Source organism: Globicephala melas, chromosome 17 (assembly GCF_963455315.2).
Source record: "Globicephala melas chromosome 17, mGloMel1.2, whole genome shotgun sequence".
NCBI classification, from domain to species: Eukaryota; Metazoa; Chordata; class Mammalia; order Artiodactyla; family Delphinidae; genus Globicephala; species Globicephala melas.
This window is the reverse complement of record NC_083330.1, coordinates 41,910,382-41,927,925: the sequence shown is the minus strand read 5'-3', so window position 1 is coordinate 41,927,925 and position 17,544 is coordinate 41,910,382. Positions and strand designations below refer to the sequence as shown.

General features: G+C 49.4%; 1 protein-coding gene across 2 annotated transcripts in view; it reads left to right on the top strand.

Moving 5' to 3' along the window:
- The window catches only part of NIPAL2 (NIPA like domain containing 2), a 72,950-nt gene extending 70,312 nt beyond the window's left edge, over positions 1-2,638 (top strand). For both annotated transcript variants that reach the window (XM_030862977.3, XM_030862976.3), the window contains one exon: positions 365-2,638. In XM_030862977.3, coding sequence (XP_030718837.2) covers positions 365-526 — 162 coding nt within the window. In that variant the 3' untranslated portion in view covers positions 527-2,638. The remainder of the gene's footprint in view (positions 1-364) is intronic.
- The last annotated feature ends 14,906 nt before the right edge of the window (positions 2,639-17,544 follow it).

Here is a 17,544-nt window from a genome sequence, read left to right as displayed (position 1 = left end):
GTTTTTCTCTGTTGTTATATGCATTAGACTAAACATGAACAAGGAGACAGAACACTGGGGAGAGAGGTTTGGAGAAGAGTGCATGCTTCATGTTAATCTCCTGACTGATCCAACCTGATTTCCGTGCTCAGCATGGTAGACCCTGGGTGGGAGACGGCTCGGTCATGTGGACAGCAATGATGACACATCAAGGGGCGTGGAGTTCCGTGGGCCTTTCTCCCTTGACGTTTATCTCTTCTACTTAGAGGGTGACCACCTAGTATTTTTTCAAGGGAATAAAATGTGGCCTAGATAGAGGAGAAATTATTAAGACTTATTCTTCTGAAAGAGCTCAAAAGATTCTTTGTGATTCTTATCGCCACAGGGAAACAAACATTGGACAAAATACAGCCAGATTCAAACGGCTTATCCTATGGAACTTTGCCTGATGGAAGTGACTCCACAAAGAGCCCGAGTGGAGAGAAGAAAGAGGTCTGAAGTGCCGAGAGGGATGGCTGCTGGCCTGTTATTCGATACCACCTTTTAAAAAATTGCACATGTTCAATTTGTGTCAGCAGCTATTTTATGCTGACATGTGCTCCCATTTGTTTCAGAGTCCTTTACCCCACCTCCATGTCTACGGACTATCAGGGCCTTCCTAAGCTTTGACAGTCTAATGTGTGCATGGAATGTGATTTGAAGTGTTCCCCACACCCTGGACCTCTCCCTAGTGATCATCGAACTGGCTAGATCTTAATTAGAGCCTGGCTGCCCAAGCAGGAATGTCACACAAAAATGTGCGTTCACGAGTTGGCTGCAGAACACATCGGTTGCTTTTCCCATACAGCTTGCAAGGTCGGTTGCTTTGTTTTAAAGGGACACTTTAGCCCCACCACCTCGCTCCTAAACCAAAGGTTTGAGAGCGTTCATTTTTCCTAAGACATCTTTTATGAACCTCCCCAAAAACATTTCACCTTCCTATTCCCAAATTGAGTGGTGAATCATCTTTTCTGAAAACTAGCCCTATCACAAATATTCTTTGAAAATTAAGGGTGTCTTTAAATTAGAATTTATACCCCATTCTATGATGGGGTATACCAAAATCAAAAGACCTTGACTGGTGGACTTTTTTAAGCTTAAGAAAGGAAAAATTTAAGAATTAGTACCAATTTTTTAAATAAAAATGTAATAGAATGGTGACGTTTTCTTCAGCTGTACGATCCTATTATACTTGAATTGAAACTGAAGACAAACTTCATATAGTATGCCTTTATTTGTTGAGATCTTATAATTTATCAAGTGGGTTTTTATGTTTTAACTTTTAACACGTCTCAAAGATCATATTTAAGTTCTTAGTGATATTTTCACTAACACTCTGTTTCTTCCTCAAGGCATTACTTCAAGCTTTAGAATAAAATTCTTCTAGGTAAAAGAACAGTTACGATTAGAGAACTGGATTTCAGCCTTTTCAAATCTGTAGACATAGAACACAACCAAGGAGTCCAACCTAAGTCAAGGGAGGAAACCCAGGTGCTGCCATGCCCTGAATGGCTCTTCCGCTGCCATAGTGACATAGCTACTAAGATACATTTGCAGGTAGAGTCCATAATCATATCTGTTATTATTTATGATCTCCTACTATTTAAATGAGAAGAAAAGAGCTAGCTTTCATTATCACCAACACCAAATAATAAGCCCCATCCTTAATGACATTTCAAAACCTTCAGATCACTTCTGACAGGCCAGTCCAATACTATTCCAGCTAACTGTCTTGCATTTGTTTGGTTGTTCAACTCAGAACTATTGAAACTATAGTCTTAACTGCTTTGGGTCTTTTATCTTTGTTCTTTGTCATGACCTGCATTCCTGACCAGACCAACCAAACTGGCCCACAAAGGTGAGATTCAAATCCATCAGCAATGTATGAATAATAACCTAGAGCCCATGTCTGGCTTTTGAACTCCTGGTAACAATTCCTGCCATTGTGGAAAGTATCCCATTAATTCAAATAACACAGTCATATAATTTATGGCATGTTTTACTGAACTTGGTCCAACATGCTGGCATTGGAAGGCTCAGCTAAGAAATGTGTCTGGTGTCTTAAACTACAGATTTCTGGTGACTCTTAAAACTGGTTTCAAAGATTTGGGAAATAATTAGACAGAAGAGTTTTACTTGAAGTGGGACGATATTTATAGCTATAGCACGTGGTTTTGCACGTTGTAGAGTTTTGCACGGAGACAAGCATAATGCCAATACTTTAGCGGTCGCCAGCATTTGCATCTTTTAAAAGTTGTAAGAAATGACGTTGACATGCACATTTGCACAATCCAGCAATGCTTCAGGAGTTTAGGTGACACAGAAAATATATTCAGACCTAATTTTACTTTCCATATCGCGTCTCCAAAGTAAGGTGAATAGGAGATTTACTTGCACTGACTTGTAAAGATTTTTTAAGTTACACACTGCACGACAACAACCAGAGCCAACCCTGTCCTCCTCTTGGCATTGTGAGTCGGGGACCTTTAGCCAACACTTGACTCATCTGACTGTCTAGACCAGGGGGTCTGCAAACTCTTCCTGTAACGACACAGAGAGTAAATATTTTGGGGTTTGTTGGCCATACAATGTCTGTGGCAACCACTCAACTCTGCCATTGTAGTATGAAAGCAGCCATAGACAGTATATAAACAAATGAGCGTGGCTGGTGTCAGTAAAATTTTTTTTTTTTTTTTTTTTTTTTAGTATGCGGGCCTCTCACTGCTGTGGCCTCTCCCATTGCGGAGCACAGGCTCCGGACGCGCAGGCTCAGCGGCCATGCCTCACGGGCCCAGCCGCTCCGCGGCATGTGGGATCTTCCCAGACTGGGGCACGAACCCGTGTCCCCTGCATCGGCAGGCGGACTCTCAACCACTGCGCCACCAGGGAAGCCCAGTACAATTTTATTTACAGAAGGAGGTGGCCGGTTGGTGGGCTATGGTTTTCCAGCCCTTGGTCTAGACTCCTCTGCCCTTGCCGTGCTGCTTCTTCCTTATTTCTTGGGCATTCAAGAGTTTAAAAAACAAACTGGATACAATGGGAGTGTTAGCCATGTCTTGATATTTACATTAGGATCTTGTTGCTTATGTAAGATACAAATGAAAGCAATGAGTTCATCACTGGTGCCCAAATTCTTCTCTGTTGAAGGTAGCAGTTCTTTTATGAGCACCACTGACTGTATCGGAAGGGCCTCTCCAATCCCACACTCTTAAGTGGATAATTGCCTCAGAAATGAGTAGCAGTTACCTCTCATGTAGCAGATTAAAGCAGAGGTCCTTACCATCTGATTGTTATCAGTTTAAGTGTTTGCTTACCCTGTAACTATACTACTTTCGTCACCAGAATCACTTGAAAACAATATAATAAAAAAATGTCTCAAGCAGGGATTCCAGAATGTAGTTTTCAACCCCCCAACCCATTCCCGCAAGCTCCTGGAGATTCAAGTTTGTGCCAGAGAAAGAAAGGGAAGACACAGATTTCATACATTAGTACAATTTCAGTGCTATTGAAGAATAATGGTGATAATGTGTAAGTCTGGCTCCAGAAGAAGCAGGTGCAATGGTGGACGTGGCTCAAATGGATAGACGCATTGAGCCAAATTCCTGAAGCCAAGAACCTCCTTATGCTCCTTGTTTCAAAGCACACAGCTCATCCAGGGGTGGTGACTATATACACTCGGCCACACCGAAGGCTGCCTCCTGCTTGCCAATTTAATAGTGATATTATGGACGTAAATATAACCAGTTATTAAAATGAACCTTTCCAACACCCTTCTAGACTGCTTTATTTAAATTCCAAGGCTGGTTATAGAGCAGTCCTTGAACTGGGCAACTGCAAACCTAATGCACATGTCTGGCACCAGCCAGTATGAGTGCTTTAGTGAGGTTGCTAGATAAACACCACACAGTTTGAACTTTTAGAACAAGATCTCAGAATTGAACCCAACATGACTGTGTGGGGAATTTAGAAGCTGCTTCTAATTGTTAGACTCATCAACCGTCTGGCTCTTATTATGGCCATCTTGAAGTAAAAAAAATAAAATTCCACATATATGTGGTTTCCATGCAAATATAGACCAGTCTTGGGCTATTAAATGTAGTGTTTTAGTAATTGTGGTAAATGCAGGGAAGAACCTTCCCACCCAGGAATTCTTGAGTCTCTCCCCTTTCTCACCAGCTTCAGGGTACCACACAACATGCTGTCCTGTGCCAGGAGAGCAAATCAGTTACAGGAGCTGTGGCCCATCCAAGGAAACTTTTTTTTTTTTTTTTTTTTGGCTACAAAAGGAGGAAACTCCGCCTTCAGTGTCGGTCCTTATTGAGAGTTAATGAGTCCCAACCGCAATGTAAAAGAGGACTATCAATCCCAATATCAAATAAATGTGGTGTTTTGGGGTGCACGCAGCTGGAGTTTCACAGAGTTCCAGGCAAGATGCAAGATAGTCTCCGTGTTCCAGGAAAGAATCTGCTTCCCAGGGAGCTGGCAAACGCATAACGGAGAAGGAGCCCAGCCATTCCTGAAGGACCAGCATGCATGGACACAAGCCACTTTGCACATTTGAGCTGCTGCTATCCAGACGCAAGCTAATCCTTCCAGCATGCACGCATCCTGCTTTTGGAGCCTCTTCCTTCATGGTTCTAATTTGAAAACCAGCCTCGAAAATTTTCTGAGTCTTGGGCTCTACTCCTTCCGTCCAACGCACCTCACCTAAATCTTCTGAACACTAAACTAAAGGAAATGAATCAGTTCAGGAACTTTTGATCTAGGGACTTGAAGCTTGAATTGCCTGCCTGGTTATGGACACTAACCCAATTACCACATGCCTCAAACAGCAAAGACGCATTCAGGTACTCAAACGTAATTGATCACATACTATTTTCAGTGTAATATGTTTAAAGTTATTAGAAATATAAAAACAAATTAGACATGAAGACTAGCTCTTCAGGAACTTACTGTCTGGTCAGAGAACCGATAGCTTTCATCTGTTGAGCCCTTACTGTGTAAGTCTTTTACTTTTGCTGTTCATTTAGTCCTTATAATCTCCCTCTCTCTCTCTCTCTCTCTCTCTCTCTCTCTCTCTCAGGGAGGTCACTATCTCTACTTTACAGATTTAAAAACCAGGGCAAGAGGCAGGGCAGGGACTAGGGTAAGATAAGAGAGGCACCTAGGGCACAAAATGTAAGGAAGCTCATGGGAATCTCACCCTCAGGGTAGAGAGAGGGCCAACCCTGCACTTGCAGGCCCTGTGAATAAGGGCCCCTTTAAATTGTGTACCCCAGGCGCCTCACTGCGTCCTGACCCTGGCGATAGGAGTCAGATAATTTGACAAGTGCCGTTCAGCTGGTAGGTGGAAGAGCTGGGATTTGAACCCGGGACGCCTGAGCAACCCACACGCTTACCACTAGTACCAAAATATCTAAACTGCACAGTAGAATGTCAAAGGGCCTTAAGAGTCTCGAATAAAGGGCATGGGAGCCCAAAAGGGAGAAGGGTCACTTTTGGCTAGGTGACAGTCTTCAAGGGAATTGGGGATTATAGTGGATCAAATGGGGCCCCCAACCCCGAAAAGATATGTCCACCTCCTAACTCCTAGAACCTATGAATGTGAGCTTATCTGGGAAAAGGATCTTTGCAGATGTAATTCAATTAAGAATTTTGAGATGATATCATCCCAGATTACCTGGGTGGTCCCTAAATCTAAAGACGAGGATCCTTGTAAGAAACAGAAAAGACAAAAACACCCAAAGGAGAAGGCCACATGAAGACAGAGACAGAGCATACAGCCTGAAGCCCCAAGCCAGGGAACGCTCAGAGCCTCCAGAAACCGGAAGAGGTGAGGAAGTATTCTCCCCTGGAGCCTTTGAAGGGAGCGCAGCCCTGCTGACACCTTGACTTCACTCTGGCCTCTAGAACTGAGAGAATATACTTCTGTTGTTTTAAGCCACACACTGGTAACTTGTTGGGACAACCACAGGAAAGGAACACAGGTATTGAGCTGGCCTTTGAAGCACATGTAGAATTTGGACATTAGAGGAAACCTGTGAGCAAAAGAGAAGCTGAATAGCTCAAAGCAACCTTGGGAAACATCTGGAACGCGGGTCACATGAAGAGGAAGACAGATTGATAGGACTAGAAAGGCAGCTAAGAAGGCCTTGAGTGGCCAGCTCTGATAGAGACTCGAGAATTTGGACTTGACTTGGGAAGTAAATTGATGGCACTAACTTCATTTCTGGGGGTGTGGGGGGGACCTAAGGACATCATCGGTGTCTTTTCAAAAGCTCATCTATCGGAATTTAAAGACATTTCCCCTGTATCTTTCTTAGTCATTCACGAGGGATATCAGATGGCATAATAAACATTCAAGAAATAATGATCGAATTCAAGTTTTGCATCTGTGGCACATCAGGTCCTATGAGAAATGACCAAGTGCAGCAGGGTCGTAGGCTAGACAGTGACCACTGAGACAGCCTGTGGGCACAAAAGCTGTGCCCAGAGGAGGATGAGCTGGGTCAACCAGAGCTGCGCCCTCCAGAACCTGAATTGGGAGACGTGGAGAAAGCCAAGGAGTTAGGAGTGGGAGCTGAAGCTGGAAGGCTCCCTAGAAAGGTGTGAAGGTAGAATGACAGCTAAGGGCCATGAGCCCCGGTTATTAGTAAATTAAAGTTGTAGGGGAGAGGGAATCGTGGAGTAAAAGAGCTAAAAGCCAAATCTGCTCGCAGAGGAAAGCAAGTAAGCAGATTCTGCAAGAGAAGCAGAGACTCAAGAGGGGCTGACCAAGAGAAAGCCAAGGCCCAGGCCTGTGTCGGGAAGGCCCAGGTGTGTTGAGGCTCACCTCCACTCATGAGCACACCTACACACCAGCTAAGCCCTTCCCAGCTGGCTGCAGAGCATATCTGTGCCCGGCCACCACCAGAACCTGACTTTCCCAGGGCTCATTGAGTTTCCAAAAGACATGCGTTAGATGGAGCTGCTGGCACAGAAAGGGAAAGGATGAGCCAACTGGAGAAACGCTTCGTGAAAACCAAGAGGACATTCTTTCGATTATTCAAATTATAATGTAGACCCGTTCAATGGGAGTCTTCAGACAGGAGGCAGAAGAAGGTGGGCCCAAGAAAATGACCTGAGTCCCTGGTAGATCCCAGGCTTGATGACATCATAACTTTGTTTTTTGTTTTTATTTATCTATTTTTGGCTGCGTTGGGTCGTCGTTGCTGCGCGTGGGCTTTTCTCTACTTGCGGAGAGTGGGGACTGTTCGTTGCGGTGCGCGGGCTCCTCACTGCGGTGGCTTCTCTTGTTGCAGAGCACGGGCTCTAGGCACACGGGCTTCAGTAGTTGTGGCACATGGGCTCAGTAGTTGCGGCTCGCAGGCTCTAGAGCGCAGGCTCAGGAGTTGTGACGCACGGGCTTAGCTGTTCCGTGGCATGTGGGATCTTCCCGGACCAGGGATCGAACCAGTGTCCCCTGCATTGGCAGGTGGATTCTTAACCACTGCGCCACAGGGAAGCTCCCCTTGTTTTTTTTTTTTGGTGTAGTAATCCTGAAATGTGGTGATTTAAGGATGTCCGAGGCATCTGCTGAGTGAGAGAGGGACTGAAGAAAGGGATGCCGTGGGGAGCTGGAGACAGATCAGTCACCCCCAGTCACACAGACCGGGAAAAAACCAGGGAGCTCAACCACGAAAGAGCCCTTTAAATACCTCATTCCTCGACTCTGTCTGCAGGGCCTGCAGATCTGAGCAGGTGGGCCTTAGGGCAAAACTCTGCAATGCACCACCCGCCCCCTGCCCAGCCCTCCCCCCAGCCCCATATCTGGCCGCACCCCTAGGACAAGTTCGCTCTGCCTCCAGGAACAGTTTGGGTGTCCTCACAGGCCTCGCGGCCACGGCCATCCTCTCCCTGTGGCGTGGCCTCCTCCGCTGTCAGCCCCGGAGATGGTGTCTGGCCAGGAGCGGGGCTGACCCTTGGCGGCGGCTGATGGGAAGCAGGCTGCTGCCGAGAGGACAGAAATCTGTCGCGGGCGCAGGCGCTCTCCGCTGCCTCCCGCGGGTCTTCTCTAAAGCAAACCACCTGCTTCCTGCCAGGCCGAGCCTTCCAAGGTCGCCGCAAAGGAGAACCGAGTCCAAACCAGCGCAGAGGAACCTTAGCCTTGGCACTGTCTCCGCTTCTATTTGTTGGGCACTCAGAAGTCTGTGGAATGCAGACTCATTTTCCACTGAAACGAGGGAAAGTAAAGACAGCACCAAATAAAAATAGATTCCTGGCGTTTCCTGTTTACTCAGCACTGCTGCTCTCAGCCCGGGCCAGGGGCCCCGCTGGACATCTGGGCACTGAAAGTGAGGAGTTTTTTCCTCCCCTGTTGCCATTTCCCTTCCTTTAGTTGCACGTATGTTTATTTTGGGGGGTTGCCCGGTCCATTGCCAAATCTCCCTTTTCTCTCCCTGTTTAGAGGGATGCCAATTGCTGGGTGCTTGTCTGCCTCTGATGCCCCAGTTTCCTGTTTATAGAGCAGAGCTCTTTCTCCCTGGCCTGCTGGGCCCAGAGGGAAGATGTGGAAGAAAGAGCAGATGACACATGTAAAGGGACAGCAGAAAGAGGGGATCTGAGATCCGGTACCACCAAGGCCCTACCTCCTCCTTCAGAAGAATGCTCCCGAGACAGTGGAGTCAACAGCGAAGGCGCAGGTGACCCGACGGGAAAAGCTAACGCAGCTGGCTGGAGCAGAAGCGCCCAGACGTCAGGCCGAACACACGTGCGACTTGAGTCTTTTCTGGAAACCACGGGGACATCAAATACGTGTGGGGAGAAGGTCTGACTGGTGAAGCAGTCACCCCCAGGTGGGCCTGGGGTGAAGGGTCTCTGCTGTGAATTGGTATTTGGCCCCTTGACGCAGCCCACTTGCTGAAAATGTTTTCTCCATCCAAAAGCAGTGAGGGCAGCCCCACTGTCCCGACTGATTTTTGCACCACAACGATAAAGTTAATAATGGAAAAAACATTTATCCCACGGCCAGGGACACTCCGCAAGCAGCGCATTGAATCTCCAACCTATCAACAGAAATTGCTGAGAGCAAACCGAAGCTTGTTAACTGATTCTTATGAATGATTGAAACAGCAAAGCAGATTTATTTAATTTCCATAATTTAAAAATTGACAATTACACAAATATCTTCCTAAAACCATCAGGATGAAAACCATCCTGTTCTTGAGAAGTGAATTGACGTTACAAAAAGCCAAACCCACATGCTACTGCAGGGGACTGTCATGGGCTGAATTTTGTGCCCCCCCCCCAAAAGATACATGCACGTCCTAAGCCCCGCTACCTCAGAATGGGACTTTATTTGGAAATATGGTCTTGACAGAGGTAGTCGAGTTAAAAACGAGGTTATTAGCGTGGGCCCTGATCCAGTATGACTGGTGTCCTTATAAAAACAGGAAATTGAGACACACGGAGGGAAGACAGCGTGAAGACACAGGGAGAAGACAGCCATCTCCAAGTCTAGGAATGAACGCCTGAGGCTACCAGGAGCTGGGCGAGAGGCATGCAACAGAGGCTCCCTCACGGCCCTCAGAGTCAGCCAACTCTGCCCACACCTTGACCTCGGACTTCTAGACTCCAGAACTATGAGACAATACATTTCTGACTTAATGCCCCCAGTGGTCCTTTGTTACAGCAGCCCTAGCAAACTGACACAGGGACTCTTGTCTCCCTCAGCCCCCAGCATGTGCCCCGTGTGCTGTGACTGGGGAATCGACCATGGTGAGAACCTTGCGGGGAAGCAGACCCTTCCCACACATCCACCCTGGAAGCTGAAAGGCAAGACCCCTTGTCCCCAAGCCCTGGCAGTTGACACTTCCTCCCAGAACGTTGAGTCTGGAGCACGGGCCTGTTAAAAATGTATTCTTTCACCACCAGCAGGGGCGGCATCCAACATCTAGTTGTAAAGGCGCCAGCGACGCCATCCAGCATTTGCCAGAAGCCTGACCTTGGCCGTAGGTCCAGCCATTTAGTTTCACTTGGACGCCGCCTCTTTTCCCAACCTGATCCTGCAGTCTCTCCACTGATCCTGGGAGCCCCCGACAAACAGATCAGTGCAAATCAACGGAGAGCCAAGTGTGGTCACAACTCCTTGACTGACATTTCAGCCCCTGCCTGACCACTGCCCCCCAGACCTCTTGCTGTCAGTGTGTTCAAACGCAAAGCCTTTGCCTCTCTCGTCTCCTCTTTTCTCCACCAACTACTCTTTGAGTGGCACCCCTGTGCTGCCTACTCCCGGCTGGGCCTCAGGGCCACCTCCGACTCCAACCTTGGCCAACAGCGAGTCACTCGACAGTCAGCATCCCACCTTTCCCGTCTCCCCAGACCCCCAGCTGCAGCCCTTGCTTTAGATCCTCCCTACTTCCCACCTGAAATACCGCCCCAGCTTCCCCACTAGTCAGCCCGGTTGTCTCCACTCTCTCTGCTGTCCTGCATGCTCTGTGCCTGCTCTGGGGTGGGCCGGGGAAGGCAGGAGAGGAAGCATAGATGGAAAAAGGCCTGATTCTGTCCCTACCTTTCCCACCTTCATGCTTTGCCCAGATGCAACGCCTGCCCTCATTGCCCTCCGGGTCCTGCTCCCAGATGGAATCTATCCATCCTTCAAAGCCCATCCTTAATACTTGAAGACTTTTATGATTTTATCAGCCAGATGTGCTCCTTCCCTCCTTAGAATCCCTTTTATATTTGATTTGATTTGATGTTGATTTGTGTGTGTGTGCAACTCTCGGGTTATTCCACTTTGAGTCACAGTCATCTGTGCACCGTCCAATTTCTCGTATTCAACTACAACTCTTTATTCACTGGACTCATCTCTACCTCCACTGCCTCCACCATCATCTCCCACTAGATCATCACCATAGACTTCTAACTGGCCATTCAGTAGAAAAGCCCAAGTCAAATGACCTGATGTGATCTGATGTCCACAACCTCTCTGCCCCGAGAGCCCCCTCCTGCGTCCTCCCTACTCCTTGATCCCCCCCTGCACACTCCTGCCTCAGGGCCTTTGCACATGCTGCTGTCTCTCTGCCAGGCTAATCCTGAAACCTAAGTCTTTGCTCAAATGTTACCTCCTTAAGGAGGCCTACTCAGACCACCTTATTTCATATTGAAACCCACCCCGCCTCCACCCAGCACTCTTAGTTCCCATACCTCTTTCTCTTCATATCATGGCTCACCTCCTAAAACACTCTACAACGTATGTATTTCTCACGCTTATTGTTCATTGTCTGCCTCTCCACCCCTACCTGCTACATTGTGAACTCCTCAAGAACAGGGATCTCTGTTACGCTCACGGATATATCCCATGTGCCTGGTATGTGGTAGATTCTGAATAAACATTTGTTTCATAATCGAATCTCTGTATTTTGCATACACAGAGCAATGACAGTCCCTAGGTTCCCAAATCATGCTTTTTTTTTTTTTTCAAGCATAACTGCCTGGTTGCTTGGCTGCTCTCCCCTGTGCTGCCATGGAAACCAACAGCCCAGGGACAGGTTGCTTCTTGTCAAGTCAGGCAACGTGTATCACCCCCCACAGTACCCACAGATGTGGGCCCATGACCTCCACAACCTGGGGTGAGGATGCACTGGCCAGTCAGCTGGAAGTACCCAGGATGCCCATGGGGCCAGCACCCCTTCCAGCTCAGCAGACAGCCTCAGGCTTTCCCTGGGAGCCCCATGCTGTGAGCAGTGGAGACTCACAGGAGGATTCACCCCTGACTGAAGTGTGTCCATGCAGACCACAAATTCCCAATGTCTCCACGGCCTCACCCAGGCATCGTTTTTCTCTATCCCCAATACTAGTAGGCATTTGTGGAGCAGCTAACTATGGGAGGAGGCACTTTACATATATTACTTCCAGCCTCACAGCATTGCAAAGTACCCGTTATTACTCCCCCCTGTCACAGACGAGGGGACTGAGTCTCAGGGATTCTAACCAGCCTCGCCTCAGGTCACAGAGCAAGTCAGTGGTAGGTGGTATTGAATCCAGGCACCAAAGCCTGCAGCCTTTTCACACGCCCAGCTGTTCCCCCCCCTTCTCTGTTCTCTGCTATCGGCTGCTGCCTTGTCTCAGACCCTGTGCCTGCAGAAGGGGGCGGAGGGTGAGTGATGGGGACAGGAACGGTCGCAGAAACCCCGGAGTGTGCACATCGCTTGCACACTCAGCTCAGCGTGGCCCAGGGAACACTGTATCACCGGAGTGCTTTTCTGCGGGAGGCTGAGCTCTCTCTGGAGGTCTTTAAAAAATAACAAGTAAAAGATAATTCCTTCTCTCTGGAATGACGTAGGTGTGGTCATGCCTTTTAAAAGCAGAGATCAGTTGACGCCTAATCGTCCCGTTTAGCTTTATGACTATGATGAACCATTACTGGACAGGGGGACTCACTGTTTTGAACATTACTAAATCTGTTTTTAATAACGTCGCCAACTCAAGACCAAACCCCGACCCATCGCTGCAGTAAAGGTCCATCATCGCTGGAGAGAGAGCGCTGGGTCATGGAGGGCGGAGACGGGAGAGCTGGGACAGCCTGTTTGTTCTCAAGGATGGGACTTGGTGAGTCATAGACCAGCTCTGGGATGGGTGGAGGGCTTGAAGATTTATCTCAGATGAGATCTGAGGAATAAAGAAGAAAACAACAGTAAGGAGACCAGAGCCACAAGGATAACAGCCCAGCTTGGAAATTGCTTAGGAAAGGGACGCGGAGACCACGTTGTCATCAGCATCCACACGACATATATAATGTGCAAACCACAAGCACACAAAGAGAACACCCAGTGTGTCGAAGATGATCCGACAGATTTGTCTCCGGCTATATCCAGAAGTGACCAAGCACCTATTACGTGACTCCAAGATGAAACATTAAATTGAAGGTCCGCCGGGGCCCAAAACACTGGTAGGCGCTGAAGAAACAAGAAGGACCTACAGAGGAGAACAGGACCCAGTAGCCACCTTCCAAGAGGTGCAAACCAGTCATGGGGACATGCAGTGTGACAAGAGGAAAGAGAATGGACAGGATCTCAGAGGGCAGTAACGTCAATGGCCAAGGGAGAGATCCCAGGGCATCTGGCCAGCTGGCCCTCGGACGCAGCGGGTGTTGACAGCACTCCATCACCTCCAACCCCACCAGAATCCGGGACCTTTTGTATTGAAAAGGAGGACGGAGTTCACGTTGGGCAAAAGAAGGATAAGCGTGACAGGTCCTGGCTTCTGGCTATGATGCTCAGATAGGTGAGCACCAAGCCCCGGAATGCTGCTGGGTCGGGAGACTAGGTTACCTGGGTCCCACGGCAGCGTGGCTTGTGCAGAGTTGCCAAAGTTGTCACTGACAAAGGCAGCTGGCCTCTCTCCCTCGCCTGCATGGATCCCGTGTCGCTCCGGCTCCCAGGGTTACACGGACTCAGCGGCTGCCACATGATGCTCCCACGTGGGGCTGCAGCAACAGAGCAGCGGCGAGGCTCCTCCAAGTGGCCCTCAGGGAGTGCATGTCCGGGACAGGACCTGTGACCTGCGACCCTGGCTAAGGGCCTGGTGTATGTATTCACCTGATGTCCCCTTGGGAGGGAGGAGTTGAAGGCCCTGCCTGAGTGGATGGGAACTGGAGCTTTAGAGCCACCAGGAACATGAGGAGAAGCAAACTCAGGCAGGGGGCCTCTGCAATAAAAAGCTCCGGTGCTCGAGGCCCCAGCCCGCCCCCCTCCCCCTCCGCGGGCTGCTCAGGACCAGAAGTGTACACACCTATGCCCAAGAGCTGCAGTGCGTGCCCTCCCCCTGCCCCCGTGGCCTGTCCCCACGACTCCCCTGCTTGTTCACGCTGCTCCAGCCATACAGGCCACTTGCTGTCTCTTGAAAACTCCTGACACTTGCACCTCAGGGCCCCTGCACTGACTGCTCCTCTGCCTAGGACATTCCTCCCCTTGGAATCACCGGACTCAGCCCTCGCCTCCCACAGGCCTTTACCCGGTGTCACCTGCTCAGTGACGCCTTCCTGACTTGCCGGCTGAAACTGCGGCCACCTCCTGATTTGCTCTCCCCTTCTCTTCTCGCGTTTCCCTCACAGAACCTCTTGCTAGCAAATATTCAACAGAATCTCTTTTACTTATTTGGGTAATTGTCCACTTCCCCAACCAGAATGTAAGCTCCCCTGAGGGCAGGGATCACTGTTTTGTTCCTGCCAGCTCACGAGTGCTTAGGACTTACAAGTCATTGTGGAAGGAATGAATGAACAAATGAACAAAAGAGAGAAAGGGAGAAATGTCACAGGGTCCCTGCCCCAAGGCCCTGGCTGTCTGCTTGGGTAGGTTCTTTTGCTTAGAACATCTTAGGAGGAGCACAGACTCATTTCTCTTGTAAGATGTTTAAAAATGTGTCAACATTTGCAGCCCTGCCCTCCAGATTCCAGGCAGAAAATCCCGTTGATCTCAGTCCTTTATTCCAAAAGAGTCGTGGCCCATGATGGAGACTCTGAGGGACTTAGGAGGAAAGTCATCCGCTGCCTTGTGTTCCTCACCCAAACCAGCTGGCCTGGGGGCGGGGGCAGAATGCTGACAGCAAGCAGAGCCGACTGTGCTCGCAGTGCTGAGCACTGGAGCAGCCACTAAGGAATGTTGGCAACACCCAGGCGTGGGGAGCACAGAGCAGCACCGAGGCCATGAAGGGGAGGGCTAGCAGTGGGGCAACAATATGGAGCACATGTGGCAGCAAGGTGATTTTATTTTTTTTATTTTTTATTTATTTATTTATTATTTATTTTGTGGTACGCGGGCCACTCACTGTTGTGGCCTCTCCCGTTGCGGAGCACAGGCTCCGGACGCGCAGGCTCGGCGGCCATGGCTCACGGGCCCAGCCGCTCAGCGGCATGTGGGATCTTCCCGGACCGGGGCGCGAACCCGTGTCCCCGGCATCGGCAGGCGGCCTCTCAACCACTGCGCCACCAGGGAAGCCCGCAAGGTGATTTTAAAACGCTCCCAGACCGCATGGCATCAGCCTTGCTCCAAGAGTGGGCAGCTCAGTTCTAGGAAGGGTCTTAATGTCTGAAATTCTACCCTTTGAGTCCTGTCTGTATTAGTTAGCTAATGTTGCATAACAAATCACTCTAAAACTTAGACACTTAAACACCAGGAGCCATCCATTCTCTCTCATCATTTCTGTGCGTAGGGAATTTAGGAGCCACTTGGCTGGACAATTCTGGCTCAGACTCTCTCATGAAGTTACAGTTGGGTTCCAGGCAAGGCTGTAACTATCTGAAGGCTTGGCTGGGATTGGAGGGTCCACTTCCAAAGTAGTTCACACACATGACTGGCAAATGGGTGCTGGGCTGTTGGTCTGGGGTCTCTTCCCGCCCATGTAGGCCTCTCCACAGGACTGCATGAGTCTCCTCCTGGCATGGAATCTGGCCTCCTCCAGAGCAGGTGATCCAAGGACCAAAGCAGAAGCTGCAATGCCTCTTTGACATAGCCTTGGAAGTCATCCATCGTCACTTCTACCACTGTCTATTCACCACACAGGCCAGCCCTGATTCAGTGTGGAGAGGGGCTACACAAGGTATGAATACCTGGGAATAAAGGTCACTGGAAGCTCTCTTGGAAGCCAATTAGCACATTATGTTTTGTGACATCAAGTCATCTCCCCGAGTTGGGGTACATGGGTCTCTGGTTCCAAGCCTGAGTTAGAACTTGAGCTTGTGTAGCTGTGTTGCCCAGATCTCATTACTTAAAATTCCTTTGCCTCTGTTTTTCATCTGGGATGTGGGTCTAATGATATTGACCTGGGGATTCAAGATTAAGTTAGGTAACTGTCTTTGTTGGCTTGGGCTGCCCTCACAAAATATCATTGACTGGGCTGCTTAAACAACAGATACTTATTTCTCATAGTTCTAGAGGCTTGGAAGTTCAAGATCAGGATGTCAGTGAGGTAGGTTTCATTCTGAGGCCTCTTCTCTTGGTGTGTAGGTGGCACCATCTTGCTGTGTGCTCACATGACCTCCTATTTGTGTGAGTGTGGAGAGAGTGCCAGCAAGCACTCTGGCGTCTCTCCTTGAAGGGCACTAATCCCAACATAAGGGCCCCACCCTCATGATCTCATCTAACCCTAATTAACTCCCAAAAGCCCCGTCTTCAAATACCATCACATTGGGGGTTAGGGCTTCAACATACAAATGGGAGGGTGGCGGGCAGGGACAAAAACTTTCAGTCCATAACAGTAACATACACTGAGGAGTCCCTGTGTGCCAGGTGCTAATTCCCTGGCCCTCGTGACCTCCTTCTACCCTCCTTACACCCCAGCAGGGTGGCATGAGGCAGGACAGCTTCATGGCTAACAGCCCAGCTCAGAAACTACCCGCCTGACATACAGAATGTGCCAACCAGTATTTGTCATTATTTGCTTTACTTTCTGGATAAGGAAACTGAGATGAAAGAAGACAAGAAACTTGCCAGAGGGGTGAGCTGGGCTGTCAGTCTGGGCTCCCCAACTCTAGGCTCCACATGGAAAGCACTTGGTGTGATTCCAGCACAAGGCAGAGAGATATTGAACGGGAGAGCGAACAGTAGTGCAGCCGCTGCTGACGACCGTGGTTTCCTTCTCCCTCAGGCAGCTGCCCGGCCACTGTTGCCTGGGTGCTGTGGGAGACCCCGCAGGGCCAAGCCCCCATCCCTGAGCCATGCCCACCACTGCAAACTGTTGTGTCGCCTTCCACCCTCTCCCACTCCCATCAGCCATGGCCCAACTGCAAGATGCAGCTTCCTCAGCTGGTGCTTATGGGGGGCTTCTGGTGGCCAAGGGCAGTCAGGTGTTGCTGATGCAGGGTGGCCTTGGCCGTGGTTCCAGCCTCCTTCCCAACCTTTCTGTGCACTTCCCATCAGGGATCAGCTGCTCGGGCAATGCTGAGCGAGCTCCCGTGTGCCTTAGTCTGTGCTCCTCCCCGTCAGAGCTAAGTGGTACCATGTTCCAAGGGCTGGTGTGAAGACTCCCCACATCACTCCCCACGCACCCTCTACACACACGCACAGACACACACGCATACACCCTTCCACAGGGTCTCATCCCTCTTTGTCTTCCAGTTATTACAGCACATGCGTTCTCTCTCACCAAACTGCATGCTCCCTGCAGGCAGAAACCAAGAGAACATTGTGTTCTGAGTGTCCAGAGACGTGCCAGGCCCCCAGCACTCACTCCAGGAATGTTTATCAAACTGGATTGAGTTGTTGGAGTGAAATCCAGAGCTCCCAGGGAATCTCATTATCGCCTGATCCGGGCCAGAAACGCCAGGGTGAAGGAATGTCTCTGTGTCCCAGAAACTAATTTCAGGCCTCTCCTGAGAGAGGGAACAGGGGATCAATCAACACCGAGGGTTTAAAACCTTGGCTTTTCTTTTTTTTTCCCTTTAAGGCAGGTTTATTTTTATAATTGGCCCCAGTATCTTAATTCCCACAAAGACGCGTCACCTCCAGTCTCTGTAACGTCAAAATGTCGTCAGGTAACCTCCCAGATGTC